The 23,010-nt window shown below is 43.2% G+C and overlaps 1 protein-coding gene across 2 annotated transcripts in view; it reads right to left on the bottom strand.

The window, feature by feature from the left end:
- The window catches only part of epha8 (eph receptor A8), a 142,025-nt gene that overhangs the window by 20,285 nt on the left and 98,730 nt on the right, over positions 1 to 23,010 (bottom strand). For both annotated transcript variants that reach the window (XM_071203044.1, XM_034082881.1), the window contains exons 7-13: positions 22,645 to 22,800; positions 21,275 to 21,694; positions 18,912 to 19,036; positions 16,002 to 16,164; positions 4,109 to 4,241; positions 630 to 697; positions 158 to 283 (exon numbers count right to left, since the gene is read on the bottom strand). In XM_071203044.1, coding sequence (XP_071059145.1) covers positions 158 to 283; positions 630 to 697; positions 4,109 to 4,241; positions 16,002 to 16,164; positions 18,912 to 19,036; positions 21,275 to 21,694; positions 22,645 to 22,800 — 1,191 coding nt within the window. The remainder of the gene's footprint in view (positions 1 to 157; positions 284 to 629; positions 698 to 4,108; positions 4,242 to 16,001; positions 16,165 to 18,911; positions 19,037 to 21,274; positions 21,695 to 22,644; positions 22,801 to 23,010) is intronic.

Here is a 23,010-nt window from a genome sequence, read left to right as displayed (position 1 = left end):
TGTGTGTGTGTGTGTGTGTGTGTGTGTGTGTGTGTGTGTGTGTGTGTGTGTGTGTGTGTGTGTGTGTGTGTGTGTGTGTGTGTGTGGTGTGTGTGTGTGTGTGTGTGTGTGTGTGTGTGTGTGTGGTGTGTGTGTGTGTGTGTGTACACGGTTTTACCTGAGCCAATGATTTTCTCTATTTTGATCCTGGAAGCTTCAATTTCTCGGGCGAACTCGTGGACCGCATGGCAGGGGTCCTCGTATGTGTGCGGGTCGATATAAAACCTCGCGTCGGGGAACGACACTAAGATAAACAAAATTAGCATTTGGTCACATATCGCAGAATGAGAACAACATCACATCTGAGCCCCTGTCACTTGTGTGTGTGTGTGTGTGTGTGTGTGTGTGTGTGTGTGTGTGTGTGTGTGTGTGTGTGTGTGTGTGTGTGTGTGTGTGTGTGTGTGTGTGTGTGTGTGTGTGTGAAAGAGAAGAAATAAACAGCCTGCAGGAAATAAGGCCTGTGTGCCCCTGTTGTCACTCAGCGAGTTATGAGATGTGTTTGCTCTAACGATGAACTGTAATACAGTACGTGGGGATGCAACCTAATTGATATATATCTTGGTTGGAACTGAGGATTGTGCTAAACATACCGTGGCCGTTCTGGTAATGCATCTTCTCCTCATCAGAGTCCTGGAAGGCTTTGCTGTAACCACAGTGTCTGTATAAAACACACACACACACACACACACACACACACACACACACACACACACACACACACACACGCAAACACATAAACATACAGTGGCATGAATACAGGACAATGTTGTGCTATCAAGCTCATAATCAATACATGTTAGTAGTGAAATATTAACTTCAGCCGAGCTATTCATCACAAGTGATTGTTAGTTATTTATAGAGAACAACCAGTCAGCTGTTCTCCCTGTTAATTAGGTTTTCCACTTGCAACTATGTTGAACCAATCATTCAAATTATTATTAACAAGATGCTTCATTTTATGTTAATGGAATCTATATTCTTCCATGTTTTCAAGTTAGAACAACAGACATCAATATTTATGATAAGAACGCACAATAAACACAACTCGGAAAGACATTCAGGAGAGGCAGAAAAAGGTTGTTAACACATATCATCGATGTTGGGGAATCTATACTTTGAAATTGTAACTGGTGAAGCCATAAACTATTCCTACTGTAAGTGAAGCAGTAAGAAATACAGAAATACTACCTTTGTGTTAAAAGTAGTAAGTTACTATATAAGCTACAACCAGAATGTAGCATCAGTCACTCAAGCTATTTCCCATGACTCTGCACAAATAACATTACTACTAGCAATAGGGTCATTTTTGGTTTGTTTAATAATAATTTAAGAATTCCTTTATGTACAGTAACGCAGTGGGGTAAAACATTTCTGACTACTTGGCTTCAATCTTTGTAATGAATTGTGATCTGTTTTTATGTAAAGTTCTTAGTAACTCTGTTTTAAAGGTGTTATATAAATAAAGTTTATCATATAATAATAATTATGTGAGCTGTTAAATACTTTAGACTTGTAGCATGTTGGTTTTCAAAGATCTTTTTCCTTACACATATATCAATAAATCGTTTTTTCACAATGCATTATTGGTATTATTCCTTAGCTCTTGACACTAATCAGCTACTAAATCAGCTACATTGTTGCATACAGTAATAATATAGAGCAGGGGTGTCAAACTCAAGGCCCGGGGGCCAAATCCGGCCGGCGACTTCATTTTATGTGGCCCCGCAAGAGCTTGCAAAGAATATAATACGTTTATTATACGGTTACATGCCTTTACAGAAGCACGTTGCCCATAAACTACATGTCCCACAATGCATCTCGTTTTGTGACATGCGCACTGAAGAGACTTGCAATTACTTGCCCTGGACTTCTGCTTTCAGACGTAGTTAATTACTAAGTTATTATCCTATCCGATAATAATCCAATTCAGAGGCAATAATGTAATATAATACATTATTTTATATATATATTGTATATTTATATAGTTACAGCCGGCCCTTCTAGTGCAACCTTTATGCGAATGTGGCCCGCGACGAAATTGAGTTTGACACCCCTGATATAGAGGCATAAGTCATCCACACGTCTCAATGCTGGCGTTCTAGTCAATACTATCTTAAGTGATAGGTTACCACTAGCATAAGCAAATTATTATTATTATTATTTATAAAGATAACAATGTAATTTGTAACTTAATAATGTGAACCTTTATTTTATCTGCAGTGTTGTAAAGTATTTTCCCATTAGGATTCAGGTTCACCTCCTGTGTAAATAGTAACACTTTCTTGGGGAGTTGTTTGTATTTTCTCATCAGTTTAATAGTAATTTGGCAAGCGGCCCACCTTCCTCATCTTTGCGATATTTCATCTTAGGAGCATTACTAATACTGTATGTAGCAGTCATGACAAGCTGATTTTTCCTGGATAACATCTTTAAATCCCCCAACATCGTTCTCCCCCTCAAACAGAATGGTAATGAAATTGTAATATGCATTGAAGTATGAATTAATTACATCCAATGAAATGAATTATTTGATGCAGTACTACAGAGATGTACGTTGAAGAGAGGAAGAAGGGTGGGGGGATGATGGGATAAGTAGGAACGTTTGGCTTTCAAGCTACTGGACATGAATTAACATAATTAAATCCACTTTGAGGTGGAAATTACACATTCTGAAATTTGCTAAATGAGACAGTGACAGGGAGTGTTTAGGAGAAGAGATAAGCTAAATCATTGGTTTACAAAACTCCTCTCTAATCATAATTCTTATAACTGATAGTTAATTAATCAGATGTTGTGTTAGCTCTGGCATTTTGAACATTTCAACATGGCAAGGGAGAGTAAAGATAATTTAAATTAAAAAAATCGGGAGCGTTTATTTTCCCAGGGCCCTGTGTTCCCAAGATTATATGTTCCCAAGGCCCTGTGTTCCCAAGTTATTTGTCCCCAAGGCTCTATGTTCCCAATATTTGACATTCCCAAGGCCCTGTGTTCCCAAGGTGAAATGTTCCCAAGGACATATGTCTACAAAGTGAAATGTTCCCAAGGCCCTATGTCCCCAAGGTGAAATGTCCCCAAAGTGAAATGTTCCCAATGCCCTATGTTCCCAAGGCCCTATGTTCGCAAGGTGAAATGTTCCCAAGGACATATGTTCCCAAGGTCAAATGTTCCCAAGGACATATGTTCCCAAGGTGACATGTTCCCAAGGCCCTATGTTCCCAAGGTGAAATGTTCCCAAGGTGAAATGTTCCCAAAGTGAAAAGTTCCCAAGGCCCTATGTTCCCAAAGTGAAATGTTCCCAAAGTGAAATGTTCCCAAAGTGAAATGTTCCCAAGGCCCTATGTTCCCAAGGCCCTATGTTACCAAGGTGAAATGTTCCCAAGGCCCTATGTTCCCAAGGCCCTATGTTCCCAAGGTGAAATGTTCCCAAAGTGAAATGTTCCCAAAGTGAAATGTTCCCAAGGCCCTATGTTCCCAAGGTGAAATGTTCCCAAGGTGAAATGTTCCCAAGGCCCTATGTTTCCAACGTTGTATGTTCCTTGGTTTAATATTATTTCGACACACTGTAAACGTTTTCAAAAGGTTTCTAAAAGCTGGGGGAAATAGGACCCCTCGTTCATAGGGCCCTGGAAACAAAGGACTCTGGGAACATTGGACCCTGCAAAAAAAAAAGATGAGAACAGAAATAACCCCCTCAAGGAAGGCCCTATTCTTAGAGACTATCTTATCATTCTGTGTGACTGGCAACTCCACGGAGTCACTTTATCCCTACAGGAAGCTCAGTTGGAGTTTTGTTTTTAAAAACTAAAACTCAGGTTTAGGCTGTTTTATTTATTCATAACCCCAGAAAAGGTATGCAGCTTCTGCTATCAACGACTTGTTATTTCTGCCAATATTAGCATTGGCATAAGCACACAGTCAAAATATATGTACAAAGGGATTTCATATTGTCATTGTTCTTGAGCCATTACTTAACGTGGGGAAAGCAGGAGATACACAGTGCACAAGGGGCTTTGATAACAAGAAACAATACACAGAGAGATACGGTAGCGTAAGAAAGTTTTCCACACACAGCAGCGATGGGTAGTGTGGTAAAGTGTAGCCTTGCCGTTTCCTGCAGATGATGATGGCCATGCTGGTGACCAGGGCGGACACCAAGGCTATGCAGATCCAGATGATGGTCATGGTCTTGTAGCGCAGAGGAGCTGGAAACACACACATAGATTCATGTGTTAGATGAGGACAACAAGTACTACCAACAATCCAGAGTTTGCAGATTTAAAAAAAACACATACAGTTGATAACACAGACGGCAAGTATAGTTTTTTGAATGAAAAATGCAAAAACAACCCTAACTAAAATTATTTAGTGCATGTTGCATACATGTTTCTTAAGCCTTGTGTGTGTTAAAGCAAGGACAAATACATCCTTTGACATGCAATTCTTTATCACATTATATGCAGCTCTTTCTTACGGCCCGTCCACACTACAGCTTCAAAATAAGCTTGGCGCTGGGCGTGTCTGAAGCTCGACCAACAACCAATCACATGAATCTCCCGCCCCTGACACACAAGCAGCGGATTGATTGGCTAGAGCTTGTACTGGCATATGATTTGATTGGCTGACGCTTCCACCGAAAGCTTCAGAAGCTTCAAAAGTTGAACATTGCTCAACTTGTGCAGCCTGAAATGCCAGGAAAGCTCCGCTCTGCTTCCCACAATGCAGTTTGGCGAAAAGTGACATCACCCCATTCAAAGTGAATGGGCAGACGCGTTGGAAACCGTTTTTGAAGCTGTCGAAGCTGTAGTGTGGACGGGCCGTTACAGTTATTGAAATGTTCTATGAGGTTGTTACGTGCCAGGCAGGCTGTACATGTGTGGTTTTCCTTCCCTCCTGTGTTTCTCTCTTCTCCCTGTCTTCTGCACAGCTAATCAGCAGCTGATCGGTATCTGCCTGTGCACCTGAGTCTGAGGGCTGATTGGATCCTCTCACCCTCAGCTGGCCTATCAGCAACCAGGGCCGACCATAAAGGAGGCACCCAGGAAGTCTTCTCTCTCTCACTCTGGGCCTGTTGCTGAGGAAGGAACACGGCTGTGTTTAGCAACTAAAGCTATTTGAATAATCTGAACTTTGTTAATGTGTGTGTGTTGAGAGGTGGAGGAGTTAGGTAAGTCTGGGGTACCCTGTACATTTCTCACCACCGAGCTAACTATTGTTTAGACACACTAGGTAAGCGGATTGTTGCCACCCCTGTATATTGTTTTGTCAAATTCTTTGTAGTTAGTTAGTGAGGGTTTTTGTTTGAGTTTGGTTTCAAAGGATAGTTATAGAGATAGGCCTGGTTTTGTTATGCTTGTTTCTTTTGTTTGGCACAATCCTTTGACTCCTCCTCCTCACAAACAGAGTTTCTGTTTAATTGTATTATATGATAGGTTACAAGGAATAAACCTTTTGTCAACCTTTACTCTGACTCTCTCATAATTATTGGTTGTACGTTATTGTCTCCAGGTCCCCTAGACCTTAGTGGGGACGTAACAAATGGGGGCTCGTCCGAGAAATCTATTTTCCTGAAATAAAAACAACCAATAATTGAGAAGTCATTGTAGGTGTTGTACATTGGCTGAAAAATGGGTTTTGACTTACAGGACTTTATTGAAAGTCCAAGTGTTGATACGTTGTATTCCTGTCGCAAAGATGACATGTTATGTATTGCAGCTCACTTTAACATTACAGTAGACAAGTATAAAGTAAAAAAAGAGAGAAAATCCTGCAAAAACTAGAGGAGTTAAAGATTCTTGTAATCCCAAGCATGTCAACTCAGCCTAGGGCTGAGGTGTCTATTGAAGATGATAGGGAAAGAGTATTAGCTACACCTAGAGTTGACAAGTTTAGTCCTCAAGCTCCTCCTGCAACGCTTCCTAGGTTTGAGGCTTTCTCTCCGGGTAGCTTAGGTGCAAGTAGTGATGCCAAACTAAAAGTTCGTCTTGTCCGTCTTCAGATGGAGGGCCAGGAAAAGGAGCGTAGAGCGGACTATGAACACAGGCTGCAGATTCGCAAGTTAGAGATAGAAGCTGAGAAAGAAATCACGTTAAAGCGGCTTGAAGTTGACGCCCTGAGAATCTCTTCAGAGCAGACATTTGAGAGGTCAAGACCTTCACATACAGTCTCTCATACAAAGAGTTTTGATGTTAGTAAAAATATTGCTTTAGTGCCAACTTTTAGAGAGTCAGAGGTTGACTCATATTTTTGTGCTTTTGAGAGAATTGCTACCGCACTGGTCTGGCCTAAAGACATGTGGCCAATCCTACTTCAGTGCAAATTAGTAGGTAAGGCTCAGGAAGTGGTATCTTCACTTTCTTTGGAAGAAAGCTTGCAGTACGAAGTGCTTAAAGAGTCGATATTGCGTGCTTATGAGCTTATGCCGGAGGCCTACAGACAAAAGTTCAGAAACCATAAAAAGTCTGCTACGCAGACATTTGTTTAGTTTGCGCGAGAGAAGGGCATTCTCTTTGATAAATGGTGTGCGGCTAATGAAGTGAAGGATCATTTTGAGAGTCTTCGTCAGTTACTTCTCTTGGAAGATTTTAAGAATTCTTTGCCTGAAAGGATGGTGATATTCTTAAATGAACAGAAGGTTACTTCACTGGCTAAGGCAGCTGTTTTAGCAGATGAATTTATGCTCACTCACAAGACTGTGTTTTCTTCACCCTTGCGCCCAGATAGAGTTTCAATATCACAAACCGGAAGACCTGATCTTGGCCCAACAACTTTTGAAAGGTCTAGAGGACCACCATCACCTCCACGGGGGCCCCGTGAGTGTAACTACTGCCATAAAACAGGACACCTTATTTCAGGGTGTCATTTCTTAAAGCGTAAACAACAATTTTCGCAACGCTTTCAAACGCCAAAAGGCATGGGACTCATTAAAGGAGTTTCCCTATCAGACATAGAAATGTCCCAGGAAGATGATGTACCTGATCCCTGTTTCAAACCCTTTATTTCCAAGGGCTTTGTTTCTTTAACAGGGGATCCTAAAGACCAGCTGCCAGTACAGGTACTTAGGGACACAGGAGGTTCTCAGTCCATTATTAGGGAAGGCATCTTACCTTTAACCTCCAGATCATCATGTGGATCAAGTGCTGTTGTTCAAGGGGTAGGCATGACACTAGTTGCGGCTCCTTTGCACAATGTTTATATTCACTCATCTCTTGTCAAAGGATTCTTTAAAGTAGCTGTCCTCCCTGCCTTGCCCATCAAAGGTGTTGATTTCATCCTCAGTAATGACTTGGCTGGGGGCAAAGTTAAGCCAGTACCTGAGGTCATTGATTCTCCTGATCTAAGTTTAGACGCAGAGAAATCAGCTGAAGTACCTCCCGATATCTTTCCTGCTTGTGTTGTTACAAGGGCACAGTCAAAGAAATACGGAGAGGACTTGTCTGATTCTTTTCTTGCTACAGGGCAGTTTCTTGAAGACATGACAGTGTCGGACCGACTGCCAGAGGAGGCCCGGTCTGCTGGTGCTGGATCACCCAGTAACAGCTCAGAGCTTGTACAACTGCCTGCCACTCGGGAAGAATTCATGGCAGCCCAGTTAAGTGATGAAACACTTTCTAAATGTCTCTCTTCTGTTATCAGTCACGAAGAGGCCAAGTCAAAGAAGATGGCCTACATTATGGAAAATCACCTATTAATGCGTCGCTGGATTAGTGATGCCTGTGAGGAGTCAGACTCCTTAGCAATTTATCAAGTTGTCGTGCCAACAACCTATCGTTCTCAGGTGATGTCCTTGGCTCATGATCATCCATGGTCAGGTCACATGGGGGTAACAAAAACATATCAAAGAGTTTTAAAACACTTATTTTGGCCAGGACTTAAGTCTGATGTAGTTCTTTATTGTCGAACATGTCATGTGTGCCAAGTTGTTGGTAAACCGAATCAGGTGATTCACCCTGCTCCTCTCATTCCTATTCCGGTAATGGGAGAGCCATTTGAAAGGGTGATTGTGGATTGTGTGGGACCCTTACCTAAAACTAAAACTGGAAACCAGTTTCTCTTAACTGTCATGTGTGCTTCCACTAGGTTCCCAGAAGCCATCCCACTACGGAAAATTACTGCCCCGGTCATCACCAAGGCACTTCTGAAGTTTTTCTCCATGTTTGGTCTACCGAAGGTAGTTCAAACAGACCAAGGTACCAACTTCATGTCTAAAGTGTTTGCCCGGGTACTTGACACCTTAGGTATCAAGCATGTGACATCCAGCCCATATCATCCTGAAAGTCAGGGGGCATTAGAGAGGTTTCACCAGACTATGAAATGCATGTTAAGAAAACATTGCCATGAGTCTCATAAAGATTGGGATGACGGTGTTCCTTTAGTGTTATTTGCTGCCCGTGAAGCTGTTCAGGAGTCTCTAGGTTTTAGTCCTGCTGAGCTAGTGTTTGGACATGAGGTCAGAGGTCCTTTAAGGGTTCTTAAAGAGCATTTGATCATGCCTACGAAAACAGTTTGCAGTATCCCGGAGTATGTCGCCAAACTTAAGGATCGTCTAAATCGTGCTTGCTCCTTGGCTAGGGAAGCTTTGACCTCTACCCAGGGGAACATGAAGAAACGCTACGACCAGAAGGCGGTAGCACGCTTGTTTCAGCCAGGTGACAAGGTGTTGGTTCTATTGCCTGTACCTGGCTCTGCTCTGTCTACTAAATTTGCTGGTCCTTATGTTGTAGATAAGAAGCTCGGTGAAACAAACTACGTCATTCAAACACCTGACCGCAGACGGCCTACCAGAGTGTGTCATATCAACATGCTAAAGAAGTACTGCACCAGGGAAGACCAAAATGAGTCTTCTAAAGCTCACCAGGTGGAGACAACCGTCTCTCCTATGGCTTCAGTTTCAAAGGTGAGCTCAAATGAGGATGAGGATGAGTTGGTGATGCGCAGTGCAACACCACAGGGGGCAAGACTAAGCAATACTGAGGTATTAGCTGATTTGCCCAATTACTTGTCTCATCTTCCTGATATCCAAGGAAGTGATATACAGAAACTGATATTTGACTTTGCATGTCTTTTTAATGACACTCCATCACAAACTTCTGTCCTAGCTCATGATGTGGTTTTGACCAACCCCTCGCCCATCAAACAGCGGGCGTACAGAGTTAACCCAGTTAAGAGAGGTTATGAAAAGGGAAGTTGAATATCTACTTAAAAACGGATTTGCAAGGCCTAGTTCCAGTCCCTGGAGTTCCCCTTGTGTGCTAGACACAAAGTCAGATGGCAGTCCCAGATTCTGCACTGACTTTCGCAAGGTTAATGCTGTCACTGTCCCCGATGCACACCCATTACCGCTCATTGATGACTGCATCGATGAAATTGGTCCTGCACAATTTGTCAGTAAACTGGACATGTTAAAGGGATACTGGCAAGTTCATTTAACACAGCGTGCTTCTGACATCTCGGCCTTTGTGACACCTGACAGTTTCCTTCAGTATACTGTGATGCCTTTCGGTATGTGTAACGCACCTGCCACCTTTCAGAGGCTTGTAAATCTTGTATTAGGACATGTTCCAGACTGTAAGGCATATCTGGACGACATTGTTGTCTATTCTAAGGACTGGTCTAGCCACATGTCTACCTTAAGAGAAGTTTTTAAGTGCTTGTCGGCCGCATCCCTAACGCTTAACCTTGCCAAATGTGAGTTTGGAAAAGGTACCGTTCTCTACCTTGGTCAGCAGGTTGGTCGGGGGAAGGTGTGCCCTGCTGATGCAAAGATCAGGGCAATTGCCTCCCTCCCAGTGCCATCCACCAGGAGGGAACTTCGCCGCTTCCTAGGAATGGCAGGGTACTATCGCCGTTTCTGCAGAAACTTCTCATCGGTGGCGGCCCCACTCACTACGTTGACCAGTCCCTCAAAGTCTTTCGTTTGGTCCGGTGAGTGTCAGCAGTCATTTGAGAGCCTAAAAGGTATTCTGTGTTGTACTCCTGTTCTTTCTGCACCAGACTTTTCGAAGCCATTCAAGCTCGAGGTCGATGCCAGTGGAGTTGGGACAGGGGCTGTTCTTCTACAAGAAGATGCACAGGCTATCGATCACCCCGTGAGCTACTTCTCCCGAAAGTTCAACAAACATCAGTTGAAGTACTCTACTATTGAGAAAGAAGCTTTAGCTCTATTGTTTGCCTTGCAGCACTTTGAGGTGTATCTTGGCTCCAGTGTAAAACCTATTAAGGTATACACTGATCACAATCCGCTGGTTTTTCTTTCAAGGATGTACAACCACAATCAACGCCTTATGCGTTGGTCGTTGATTGTCCAGAACTACAACCTTGACATAAGCCATAAAAAGGGGTCCGATAATGTTCTTGCCGATGCACTATCTCGTGCTATGTAAATAGAAGGTTCATTGTCAGGGCCAAACATACTGTTTGGATTTATATGTGTGGGGGTGTTACGTGCCAGGCAGGCTGTACATGTGTGGTTTTCCTTCCCTCCTGTTTTTCTCTCTTCTCCCCGTCTTCTGCACAGCTAATCAGCAGCTGATCGGTATCTGCCTGTGCACCTGAGTCTGATGGCTGATTGGATCCTCTCACCCTCAGCTGGCCTATCAGCAACCAGGGCCAACCATAAAGGAGGCACCCAGGAAGTCTTCTCTCTCACTCTGGGCCTGTTGCTGAGGAAGGAACACGGCTGTGTTTAGCAACTAAAGCTCTTTGAATAATCTGAACTTTGTTAATGTGTGTGTGTTGAGAGGTGGAGGAGTTAGGTAAGTCTGGGGTACCCTGTACATTTCTCACCACCGAGCTAACTATTGTTTAGACACACTAGGTAAGCGGATTGTTGTCACCCCTGTATATTGTTTTGTCAAATTCTTTGTAGTTAGTTAGTGAGGGTTTTTGTTTGAGTTTGGTTTCAAAGGATAGTTGTAGAGATAGGCCTGGTTTTGTTATGCTTGTTTCTTTTGTTTGGCACAATCCTTTGACTCCTCCTCCTCACAAACAGAGTTTCTGTTTAATTGTATTATATGATAGGTTACAAGGAATAAACCTTTTGTCAACCTTTACTCTGACTCTCTCATAATTATTGGTTGTACGTTATTGTCTCCAGGTCCCCTAGACCTTAGTGGGGACGTAACAGAGGTCTAACACATTGAACAGTATTCAGTATGAACTTGGAACGACACTTAGTTCTTCAAAAGGCAGTAAGAATGACCAGTTTTAAAATGTTAAAGGTGAGGTAGGTCATTTTGGAGAAACCAGCTGGAGTGCGCTAGAATTTGAAAATACACAGCCGGAACAAATCTGCCACTTCCTCACAGAGCTCCTCCTCCAACACACACGAACGCGCACATGACCAATGAGGGCACGAGATAAGTTTGTGCACAGATGGAAGGCTGACAGGCAGGTAGGCCATCCAGTTACTTTAGCCGGGCCGGCTCAGATGATTGGTCGTGCTTTTTACAGCGCTACGGCTTCCAGAGATTAATTTTTTTATGGATTTTTGGTCAAAGCACTTCAGATATTCATTGCTATCGGGATGTTAAGAGCATTCCATGGAATATAATAAAAAGTGTATCTCGAGCCGGTTTCTCAAACTTACCTACCCCACCTTTAATGACGGTACATTAACATTTAATGCAGCTTTAAACCAACTAATTCAACAAATTGCTTTATGTGGAAAAGCTATTATTGTGTGTGTGAGAATGAGCATTCGATTAGATCCTGATGGAAGCCATCAGGGTAGGAATCAGTGTGTGAATGGAGTATTTCTGCAATGGTGTATTTTGCAAGACTAATAGGTGAATATAAATAAAATACTTTATACCTAAAAGACACATCCAATAAACAGAAATGGAGAGTAACACAGTTGCCTTATGAACTAAATTCTTAAAATGAAAATGCTAGCATGCTAATGATATGCAGGAATAATGTTTATCATGATCCATCTAAGTTTAGCATGTTAGCATGACTATAGCTTAGCAGCCGAATACATTAGTTAACAATACCGCTGATAGCACTTTTAGTTGTACAGCCTTTTATTCATCAACCAACGTTTGAAACAAATTCAAACAATGGACCAGAAGTCAGGATAACCAAAAGTGATACCAAACCTCTGAGGGGGTTTGAATCCAATAGAGCTAGGCTAAAATAAAAGATTTCATTTGATAAGGGGAATAATTACGATACAATAATATTTGTATCAGATAGTCTGAAATTGTTCTTCACAGCAGCTCCATTTTCAACATCAACAGGGACACATGACAATTCAAGATACCAGCAACAGACATCAAACATACTATTACAATCACCGAAGACAATATTCAAGACCCTTTAACGTAGATTCGACCTCGGATTTATCTCTGTATTTAAATGTAAGGATTGACTGGTGCAGTTCATGTTCACTGCTTAGGACATGATTGGGGTCAGAGACAATGTTGTTGTTGTGATATGTGATATTGCGTGTTTATCCCGCTGGTAGCCTTAGAGCAGGGGTCTCAAACTCAAGGCCCGGGGGCCAAATCCGGCCCGCGACTTCATTTTATGTGGCCCCGCAAGAGCTTGCAAAGAATATAATATGTTTATTATACGGTTACATGCCACTTTACAGAAGCAGGTTGCCCATAAACTACATGTCCCACAATGCATCTCGTTTTGTGATATGCACTGAAGAGACTTGCAATTATTTGCCCTGGACTTCTGCTTTCAGACGTAGTTAATTACTAAGTTATTATCCTATCCGATAATAATCCAATTCAGAGGCAATAATGTCATATAATACATTATTTTATATATATATTATATAGTTACAACCGGCCCTTTATGCGAAGGTGGCCCGCGACAAAATTGAGATTGACACCCCTGCCTTAGAGTAAATGTCGAAGAATCAAGAAAATCAGGTTTGTACAAAATGCCTTGGCAATCCATGAACGAGATATTTCATTCCAATCAACTGAAGGCCGGCCCTTCTGACAGACTGCCCCCCCTAACCCTAACCCTAGAGAGAATACAATGTTATTTCAGTCGCATTACCATGTGCCACTTAGGCAGGCTTTGGTGCTGCTCAGATACAAAGAAAGGACACAACAAAAAGCCTAGTCAGTGTGGTTTTCCTTAACTTGTAGACTTATTGATTACTCAGCATGTCGGATAGTGGGCTGTGTGCTTGTTTTCGGAGGCGGAAAATGAATCGGCATCAAGAGGAGGAGGGTCTGGGCTCAGTGAGCAGCAGAATGAAGGGAGACTATTAGTCAATGTAACAGCACTGGGACTCCAACCAGGCGGGAGGTTGAGCTTTGCAGACCTCGAGACTGCTCTGCACGTTATCTGCCAAATCCCCTATTAGGAAAGAGAAATGTTCCAATAAAAGATAGTTTTTTAGTAATGCCTAGCTCTCAGTGGTGTACTAGCCTCAGGTGGACGTCTAGCCCACCCCCGGCTTTGTGTGTACAGCTGTTTGTAGCTGGGAAAGGCTGCTGTTTTGCTGACAGGGCTGACCTGACAAAGCGTGGATCAATTGCACACAGAGGATGGACGGAGGTGGTGATTGGCCTCCCTGTGACTTCAGCCCAGGACCATGCTGTGCAGTCTGCTGGCTCTGAAAGGCTGTCTGTGCCGACTGTTTTCTTATTGGACTATTTGTCCAGTGGTGAAATTTAATCAAGTACTTTAACCAAGTATCTTTTACAATGCTGCATTACTCATCTTGATTGATCATGTATCACTTCTTCATGTCTCTTCTACATCAGCATGTGTCCCCTCTTCTTCATGTCTCTTCTACATCAACATGTGTCCCCTCTTCTTCATGTCTCTTCTACATCAACATGTGTCCCCTCTTCTTCATGTCTCTTCTACATCAACATGTGTCCCCTCTTCTTCATGTCTCTTCTACATCAACATGTGTCCCCTCTTCTTCATGTCTCTTCTACATCAACATGTGTCCCCTTTTCGTCATGTCTCTTCTACATCAACATGTGTCCCCTTTTCGTCATGTCTCTTCTACATCAACATGTGTCCCCTCTTCTTCATGTCTCTTCTACATCAACATGTGTCCCCTCTTCTTCATGTCTCTTCTACATCAACATGTGTCCCCTCTTCTTCATGTCTCTTCGACATCAACATGTGTCCCCTCTTTTTGATGTCTCTTCTACATCAACACGTGTCCTCTCTTCTTCATGTCTCTTCTACATCAGCAATGTGTCCCCTCTTCTTAATCTCTCTTCTACATCAACTTGTGTCCCCTCTTCTTCACATCTCTTCTACATCAACATGTGTCCCCTCTTCTTCATGTCTTCTCTACATCAACATGTGTCCCCTCTTCTTCATGTCTCTTCTACATCAACATGTGTCCCCTCTTCTTCATGTCTCTTCTACATCAACTTGTGTCCCCTCTTCTTCACATATCTTCTACATCAACATGTGTCCCCTCTTCTTCATGTCTTCTCTACATCAACATGTGTCCCCTCTTCTTCATGTCTCTTCTACATCAACATGTGTCCCCTCTTCTTCTCATCTCTTCTACATCAGCATGTGTCCCCTCTTCTTCATGTGTCTTCTACATCAACACGTGTCCCCTCTTCTTCCTGTCTCTTCTACATCAACACGTGTCCCCTCTTCTTCATGTGTCTTCTACATCAACACGTGTCCCCTCTTCTTCATGTCTCTTCTACATCAACATGTGTCCCCTCTTCTTCATGTCTCTTCTACATCAACATGTGTCCCCTCTTCTTCATGTCTCTTATACATCAACATGTGTCCCTTCTTCATGTCTCTTCTACATCAACATGTGTCCCCTCTTCTTCATGTCTCTTCTACATCAACATGTGTCCCTTCTTCATGTCTCTTCTACATCAACATGTGTCCCCTCTTCTTCATGTCTCTTCTACATCAACATGTGTCCCCTCTTCTTCATGTCTCTTCTACATCAACATGTGTCCCCTCTTCTTCATGTCTCTTCTACATCAACATGTGTCCCCTCTTCTTCATGTCTCTTCTACATCAACATGTGTCCTCTCTTCTCCATGTCTCTTCTACATCAACATGTGTCCCCTCTTCTCCATGTCTCTTCTACATCAACATGTGTCCCCTCTTCTTCATGTCTCTTCTACATCAACATGTGTCCCCTCTTCTTCATGTCTCTTCTACATCAACATGTGTCCCCTCTTCTCCATGTCTCTTCTACATCAACATGTGTCCCCTCTTCTCCATGTCTCTTCTACATCAACATGTGTCCCCTCTTCTTCATGTCTCTTCTACATCAACATGTGTCCCCTCTTCTTCATGTCTCTTCTACATCAACATGTGTCCCCTCTGTGGAAAGAGACTCTGAAAGTTTCAGGAACAAAGATTCTCTCTCTTTTTGATCCATTTCTATAAAAACTGAAAATGAGCTGATCAGATTTTGGCCACTTGATGTCATAACGATTTTTTTGCTAGTGTAACCATGAGCCAATCAGCAACAAGGTACCCCCCCCCTTATCACCTGAATCTCCTCTAGAGCTCCATTGAGTTCTTTGTAACCAAATGTCTCTCAGAGGGGCGTGGGGAGGGGCTCCTTATTTCCATCTAAAGTAACAGACAGAGAATCAGCACTTTGGAAACAGGGCTGAAACAGAGGGGATTCTGGGTAATGCTGCAATGATCTGTTCGGTGTTTCAGCCAATCAGAGACATGTTCTGTATATGTCTGAGACCTATAATATATTGATGAAAAACAGTAAAATAGGGGACCTTTAAGTTCTGGTGTTCTGTTGGGGTTTTGTGGGTTCTTTTTGGAAAAGAGAGTTCTTGTCTGTTTTTCATTTATCCAGTCGCCTTGAATAAAGGTTCGTTTCGGTTAAAACATTTGTCTGTCTGAACTTGGGTCCATCCTGCGCTGCTCACACTTAACAGTTCCTTAAGGTCTAACACACACACACACACACACACACACACACGCACACGCACGCACACACACACACACACACACACACACACACACACCTGCTTTCCCAGTCTGGATCTCCACATTTGGGCTGAAGTGTCCGCAGCCTGCTGACGTTCTGGCTCGCACCTGGAAGATGTACCGCGTTCCCGGCTTCAGGCCCGACACTCGAGCGCTGGTGTTCAGAGACTTCAGAGTGGAGTAGCTGTGGGCTTCATTATCCTGAAACAGAGACAGTTACAAGATTAGCTTTGGGGAAATTGACATGTTGGTCTGTGCCTGTAATATGTTTAATGTTTCGTAACACTGTACATATCCCCGCTGTGAGACTAATAGAGAACATGATCAACATGGGAAACAGGGATGTTTGCTGTAAATGAATACCTTATTCCCAGCATCATTTTCTTTCTTATTTTCATCATGATGGACATATTTTCAATTACACTTTGAGTCGATATGGTTATGGTTTAAAGATATTTTTTTAACAAATCTTTACAACAATGCATTGCCATTTGTCTCAGTGTTTTGAAAAAATACATCTTCAAACATCTGCCATTCATAAAAAAGCCTTTTCAGGATTTAAACTTAATTATAAAGATCAGGGTATATGCAGGAATCCTGAAGTCACATGTAAAACCTTTCAAGACCTTTTTAAAGACCCTTTCCGTACATTTTATGACCTCATCGCCACTTGGAGTTCTAACCGGTTACCTTGGCGACACACTTTACCTCACATTGACTATATACAGTATTGATTGTCATTCCTCCTTATCTTCCAACCATTTGGACGCAGACTTGCATTTCCCCATAACGATGTTGCTTAGCAACCGGCGTAAACGGACCTTCGCGCGCTATCAAGCAGTGAGCGTGCGATGTCCTGTTCAGATTACGTCAAATCCAACGGGATGCCATCAATAAACTCCACAGAATCTCACTACACACCTACGCCATGACTACATTCAGGCAGACTGTAGAACACAACCTCTCTGGACCATTCATATACTAATTAGAAACAAGCTACAACATTTAATACCTTGGAAAATGATACTTTTTAATAGCCTTCATTTTCGCTAAATTGATTTATCAACTTGTAATACATTTTAAGACCCCGCGGACCCCCGGTCTACGCTGTTACATACAATATGTAATTAGCAGCGATTTACCGCAAACATCTTTTGATGTGTGTCTGTCAGCGAGAAGAATAACTTACTTTGAAGAGTGTTTGTCCTATTTCCGATAACTCACTTATGATACATCATTTGTTCAAATGCGAGCTTAGTACACTCGTCTGTCATCCAAGGATTTGTTTTTATACGTGCATATTCATCAAAAAGAGGATTCATTTATTGTTTTGAAGGTACATAGTTGTTTTTGTTGGAAGTTTGGATTTATAATAATCATCGTCATTGCTATCCTCCCCTTGTGTTCCTTATACCTGCTGCAGCATCTTTGTAAACTGAATTCTGAGCAGCATTGAGGTCCAGTAATAAGAGGGGCACCCAGACAGCAGAATCAGTAAATCATTCATGTGTCCTGAGGAAGAACAAGAGCCTAATTATGAAGAGGTGCAGGGAAAGGAGAATTGTTTTGTCTTCGTTATCCTCCTCAGCTTGTGCTGCAGCAGCTCCCTCGCTGTGACTCACCGCGCTTGGTACAGTCGAATAGAAAGACTTAAGAAAGCACAGTGCTGACTTGTCCACTTCAAATCCCCCACAGGCGTCTCGCCCCCCTCAGCGAAGCCAGATTAAGACACCGGAGCAAGAGACGAGCTAATCCTCCATCACTCCCCACACCATGCTGCGTGTATGGCTATGAGACTGCCTGTTTCCTGGCTGCTCCCTCTGCAATTAGCTGATTCCTATCACCACACACACACACACACACACACACACACACACACACACACACACACACACACACACACACACACACACACACACACACACACGCGCACACACTTATACATCTGCATTGCATTCACACACTCGCAGCAATTAGTCGGTGTCGAGGCTTATGCGCCCGCCAGCCGCTTGCTGTCACTGTCACTTTCGCTAAGGTGGAATCCACACCGTCTCATCCTCCTTCCTGCTCCAACTCTCTCGACCCCCATTTCCCTTTCAATTAGCTGGGAAGCCGGCAGGATCTTTCTCTGGGATTAAGTTATCCTTGGTCTATCAAACCACTGCGTTGCATCCATAATAACTTGGCTCAGGTTAGTCTCAACCCTTTGAAGACCATGCATGTTCTCCAGGTGTAGCTGTTTTTGATAATAAGCAGAATATGTTGACACGACACTTAAAGAGGACATATTATGCTAATTTCCAGGTTCATATTTGTATTTTGTGTCTCTACATGCTTCCATGTTTTAATGTTCAAAAAGCTCTTTATTTTGCCCAGTCTGCTCTGATTGGTTAACTGGCATGCTGTGGTGTGATTGGTCAAACACTAAGAGATGTCCCGCCCCTTAGCCTATCATGTACATTTTGTTGGAGCTCTAGCCAATACAAGCACAAGGGTTACATAGTGATGTCACTATGATGCAGAAGTAAATTGCAGACCATTTACATACATGAAAACCTATATCACACATAACAAATCACTCTGGACTCTAAGTCACCTGTACATTTCACATTTATCCAATCTAATATATAATATTCCATTACTCACATACTTATGTATATCTAATATCCTGCGTTATATATGTCACTGTACATTTCTAATTCAACATGTATATTTTCTACTTTTTTTTATTGCTATTTTATTGTTATTGAGATGTTGACATTTTTAAATGTGTATTTCTAGTCTTTTAATTGTATTGTACAAGGCCAACGTCTTTTTATGCTGCTGCAACATAACAAAGGTCCCAACATGGGATCAATAAAGTACTTCTTATCTTATCTCACAGGGAAGGGAAAACCCCCCAAAAGCATAATAGGGCTTATGTATTTCTTGCAGATGCAGTTGATTACCTTCTCATAGTACTTGACGTCGTACTCCAGGATCACTCCGTTGGGCCGGTTGGGTTCGTGCCACATCAGAATCACGCTGTTCTGACTGGTGTTCTCCTGGCGGATCGCTAACACCTCAGAGGGGGCTGCACGAGAAACAGGAGGGGAAACCGCTTCGTCAGTTCACGACGGATTCCTTTGTGACATGTAACAAGATCAGCCTGCTGTAAAGTCACGTTTACAGGGAATGCTGGATTTCAGCATCTTGCACATCTGAACAAATAGTGACCGCTTCTATATATCGCCCAGGACAGTTTTTACAGTGGATCCCCAGCATTAAGAAAGTCCCCGATGCTTACTTCTAATGTTGCGCAATTAGCACAAGTTAAGTTAAGTAGCATTGCTTAGCATGATAGCAATATCGGAGTATTTCACACGACATCTATTGCACGTCTGTCCGTCCTGGACCTTGTCCGATGTGAGGTTCCAAGGACAGAGGTCGTATTCATATTCTGTACAAACTATAAAATCCACTGAGACAAATGTAAAATGTGTGATATTGGGCTATATAAATACACTTTGATTGATTGATTTCTGGAGTGATAGAGGATGCTGAATCTGCTTCTGACATGTTCAGGATACAAAATAACAGTTGGAAGCTGCGGTCATATTTGCACTCACAGCCGGCCGAGTTTTGAGTTGATTTTGAAGTTTTAGAAGACGCTGGATCGTTTGTGTTGGACAGATTGCTTATCTATTTGAAAACAAATTGTCCACAGTGGTTCTAAATTCTGGGGACTCATACTACTTTGGGGTACGCAACATTTCTGGGTTCAAAAGTGCTGGCTAGTATTGGAATAGTCTTTGACATTGTTCACCACTATAATCAGTTGCATTGACTGTTTTCTTATAGGTGATATCATTGTCCAATAGTTTGAGCCCTTCCTGTCCCTTCGGAGCAGAAAGGATGAGTTTCTCTCCTTCCAGCCAAAGCATTGTTTCCTTAGCAACTCTACACTGAAGCGGCTCGCTTGTCCCATGGTCAGGCCTCTGAGGATACAGGGTTTTCTGTAAACAAGGATGTGGAGACTTGCAACATGTAGGAGGACACTGTTGCTGCACACAATGTACCAGATTCCCCTCACAAGCAAGCTTCCGTGGCAACAGCCAAGTCAAGGCTACCGTGGGCACCTCGATCAAGAGGGAGGAAGCAGGAGTCTGATGCACACCGCCGGAAGAGAAAGCCTTCAGAGGATTTACCGGGAGGAACTAAAAATGAAAAGGAGAACCATCCAAGTAGTTTCTGAAAGTTTCTGGCCAGACAGGTTTTGCAGGAGAAGCTGAGGACAAGGCTGGCAGTCGGACGGCCTCGCACATAACACAAGATAAATGCTCTGAGGAGGGGCGGCAAGGAAAAGTTAACTGAGCTCAAGAACATTGAGGAGGAGATTTGTGGTCAAGGGAGAAGAGCTAATGTAGCCTAGTTTTTGTGTACACACACACACACACACGGACACACACACACAAGTAAACTACTTTTGCATACGGGGGAGGCGTATTATTTTGTTATGTTATTGGCCAACAATTCCATAACAACCTTTTAACACGTCGTTATTTAAGTGGTACCCCAGGGATTTTTTAAAACATAAAACGTCAGAATTTGGCCATTGAGGCTCATGGTAGGGTATCGACAGGCTAACTGCTAACTGCGGCTAATGGTGTCGTTCCGTTGGGCTGCATAGTTGGCACATGCAGTTGCAGGGGAAATGTGTGGCCTTTTTAATGACTTTTTTGTATGTTTTCGCGGAATTACTTTCAACATGAGTATCATTAATTGAATGCGCCCACAGAGAATGACTAAGACATTGCAGGAGAAAATTGAATGTCGTCTGTTCGGTTTGTTGGGAAAAAAAGTGAATGACTGAGAATAAATAATTTAGAAGTAGTAACGTTATATCATGTTACGTTAATTGTATTTTGGCCGATATTTGAGAAACTTTTGGGCAGCATAAGCGATGATATGTCATCAACACTAAGTTTATATGGCAAACTATTATAAGCAGTATTACATCCAATCCAATATGACCGGTTTTAGCTCGGTTTTTGGTCTTTATCAACATCTTAGAGAGATAGTTGGCTCTAGTTGCTATATGCCCTGCTTTGTTCACGAGTCTCTGCCTGCTGCTGGTTGTGAGTACGTTGACTCGGAGTAGGTATTGGTCGGAGATGTTCCTCGAGTTGCTGCTGTGTTCCTACCGAGAGTGGAAACTAAATCAGAAGCCAGGACAGTACAGTAACAGGTTGTTCCCTACAAAGATTATTTCTGGAACATGCACCAAATCTTTTTTACTGAGAAAATGTTGTATCATTGTTCCGAACCCTACCTGCCTGGTTCGTTGTGATGTTGACCGTGGCGTAAGGGGAAGGCTGGTTGCTCAGGTGCGTCACTGCGTTCATGGCCTGCAGGCGGAAGGAGTAGTTGGTGTGAGCCACCAGGTTGAGCACCGTCACCCAGGGCTCCGTCAACCCACTCTGCCGGGGAACGAATCGAATCGCCGCGGAGCCCAAACGCTCCACCATGCCTCCGAACCCCAGGCCCGCCCCTCCGCCTCCCTTCCCTCCACTGGCGCCTCCGGGGGAAGACGCACAATCCTCACAGGTCCCTCCTTCCCCTGAACATTTCCGACACAACACGCTGTACTTCAGGTCGCTGCGTCCTCCCGTGTCCAGAGGGCGATCCCACTCCAAGTTCACAGACGTTCCATTGACAGAGGAGATGGCGTTAACCGGAGCAGTTGGAGGGCCTGGAGAAAAGGAAAGTCTTGGTTAATTTACTGGTTTGATCACTGATTCATAAACATCACATGGGCCTATTCTGCAAATGTTCAGGTTCATAGTATTAAGTATCTCTACTGGGACATGTCTCCATGCTTTAATGTTCCAAAGCTCTTTTCACCCTCCGTCTGAAACCAGAGCCCAGTCTGCTCTGATTGGTTAGCTGGCCGTCTCTGTTGCGATTGGTTTAGGGTCGGTGGAGTGTTTGGGAGAAAGACTCCCTCTATGCACAAAGAACTATATAACACACGAGGGTGACTGTGGCTGCGAGTGAGTGCGGTCGTCTTTCAACCAGAAGGTTGTGGGTTCGATCCCAGCCCGTGCAGCCAACATGTCGATGTATCCTTGGGCAAGATACTTAACCCTGAGTTGCTCCCGATGGCATGGCCAACGGTGTGTGTGTGTGAGTGTGTGTGATTGTTAGGTCCTAGAGTAAGGTGCACTGCTCTGTGTGAATGGGTGAATGACATGTAGAATGTAAAGCGCTTTGAGGGGTCGTAAAGACTGGATAAAGCGCTATATAAGTACCCTACAGTCCATTTACCATTTACACTACAGAAAAAGTGAAAAACACAAAATAGGGCCTCTTTAATTAACTTAATAACAATCCAGAAATCAGAAAAAGAGAAACAAAAAACTGTTTAACAATAATTGTCACATTTTACCATGAGTACCATTTTCCCCACCGATCGTCCCATTCGGTATATATTAAGTCAGATGGCTGTTGTGGGTGTCGGCATACGTATGTGTAGTTATGAATTGGAGAGGGTCTTGCCTGTGGGATTAGGTGGTTATGTGTGTGTGTGTGTGTGTGTGTGTGTGTGTGTGTGTGTGTGTGTGTGTGTGTGTGTGTGTGTGTGTGTGTGTGTGTGTGTGTGTGTGTGTGTGTGTGTGTGTGTGTGTGTGTGTGTGTTCTTACGGGAGCATGGAGCCGCTACTGGGTCGTCCGCCGCTCGATAGTAGTTGGAGTCGCAGGGGCAGGTCAGGGCGGCTCTGGTCTCCGAGTGGCTGTGCTGAGGACATTTTCCACAAAGGCCATCGCCCGCCACCGGCTTATAGAACCCCACCTCGCAGGCTGCAGAGAGAGATGGAGAGTAAATAGAGAGAGAAAAGGCTCTCCCAAAATCACTCAGGCCATGCATTCAGATGAAGCTGTCATCTCCTCATTCATTTTAGGACTTACCCCCCCTCTTCCAAATATGTATAATTACAGGCTTTGTAACCGTGGAGACCGTGGAGCAGGGGAGATGAAAGTCATACTCAGATTTGGCCTGAAAGGCTCTGA

Source organism: Pseudochaenichthys georgianus, chromosome 5 (assembly GCF_902827115.2).
Source record: "Pseudochaenichthys georgianus chromosome 5, fPseGeo1.2, whole genome shotgun sequence".
NCBI lineage: Eukaryota > Metazoa > Chordata > Actinopteri > Perciformes > Channichthyidae > Pseudochaenichthys > Pseudochaenichthys georgianus.
The sequence above is the reverse complement of the archived record's forward strand: the minus strand, read 5'-3'. Positions and strand labels throughout refer to the sequence as shown.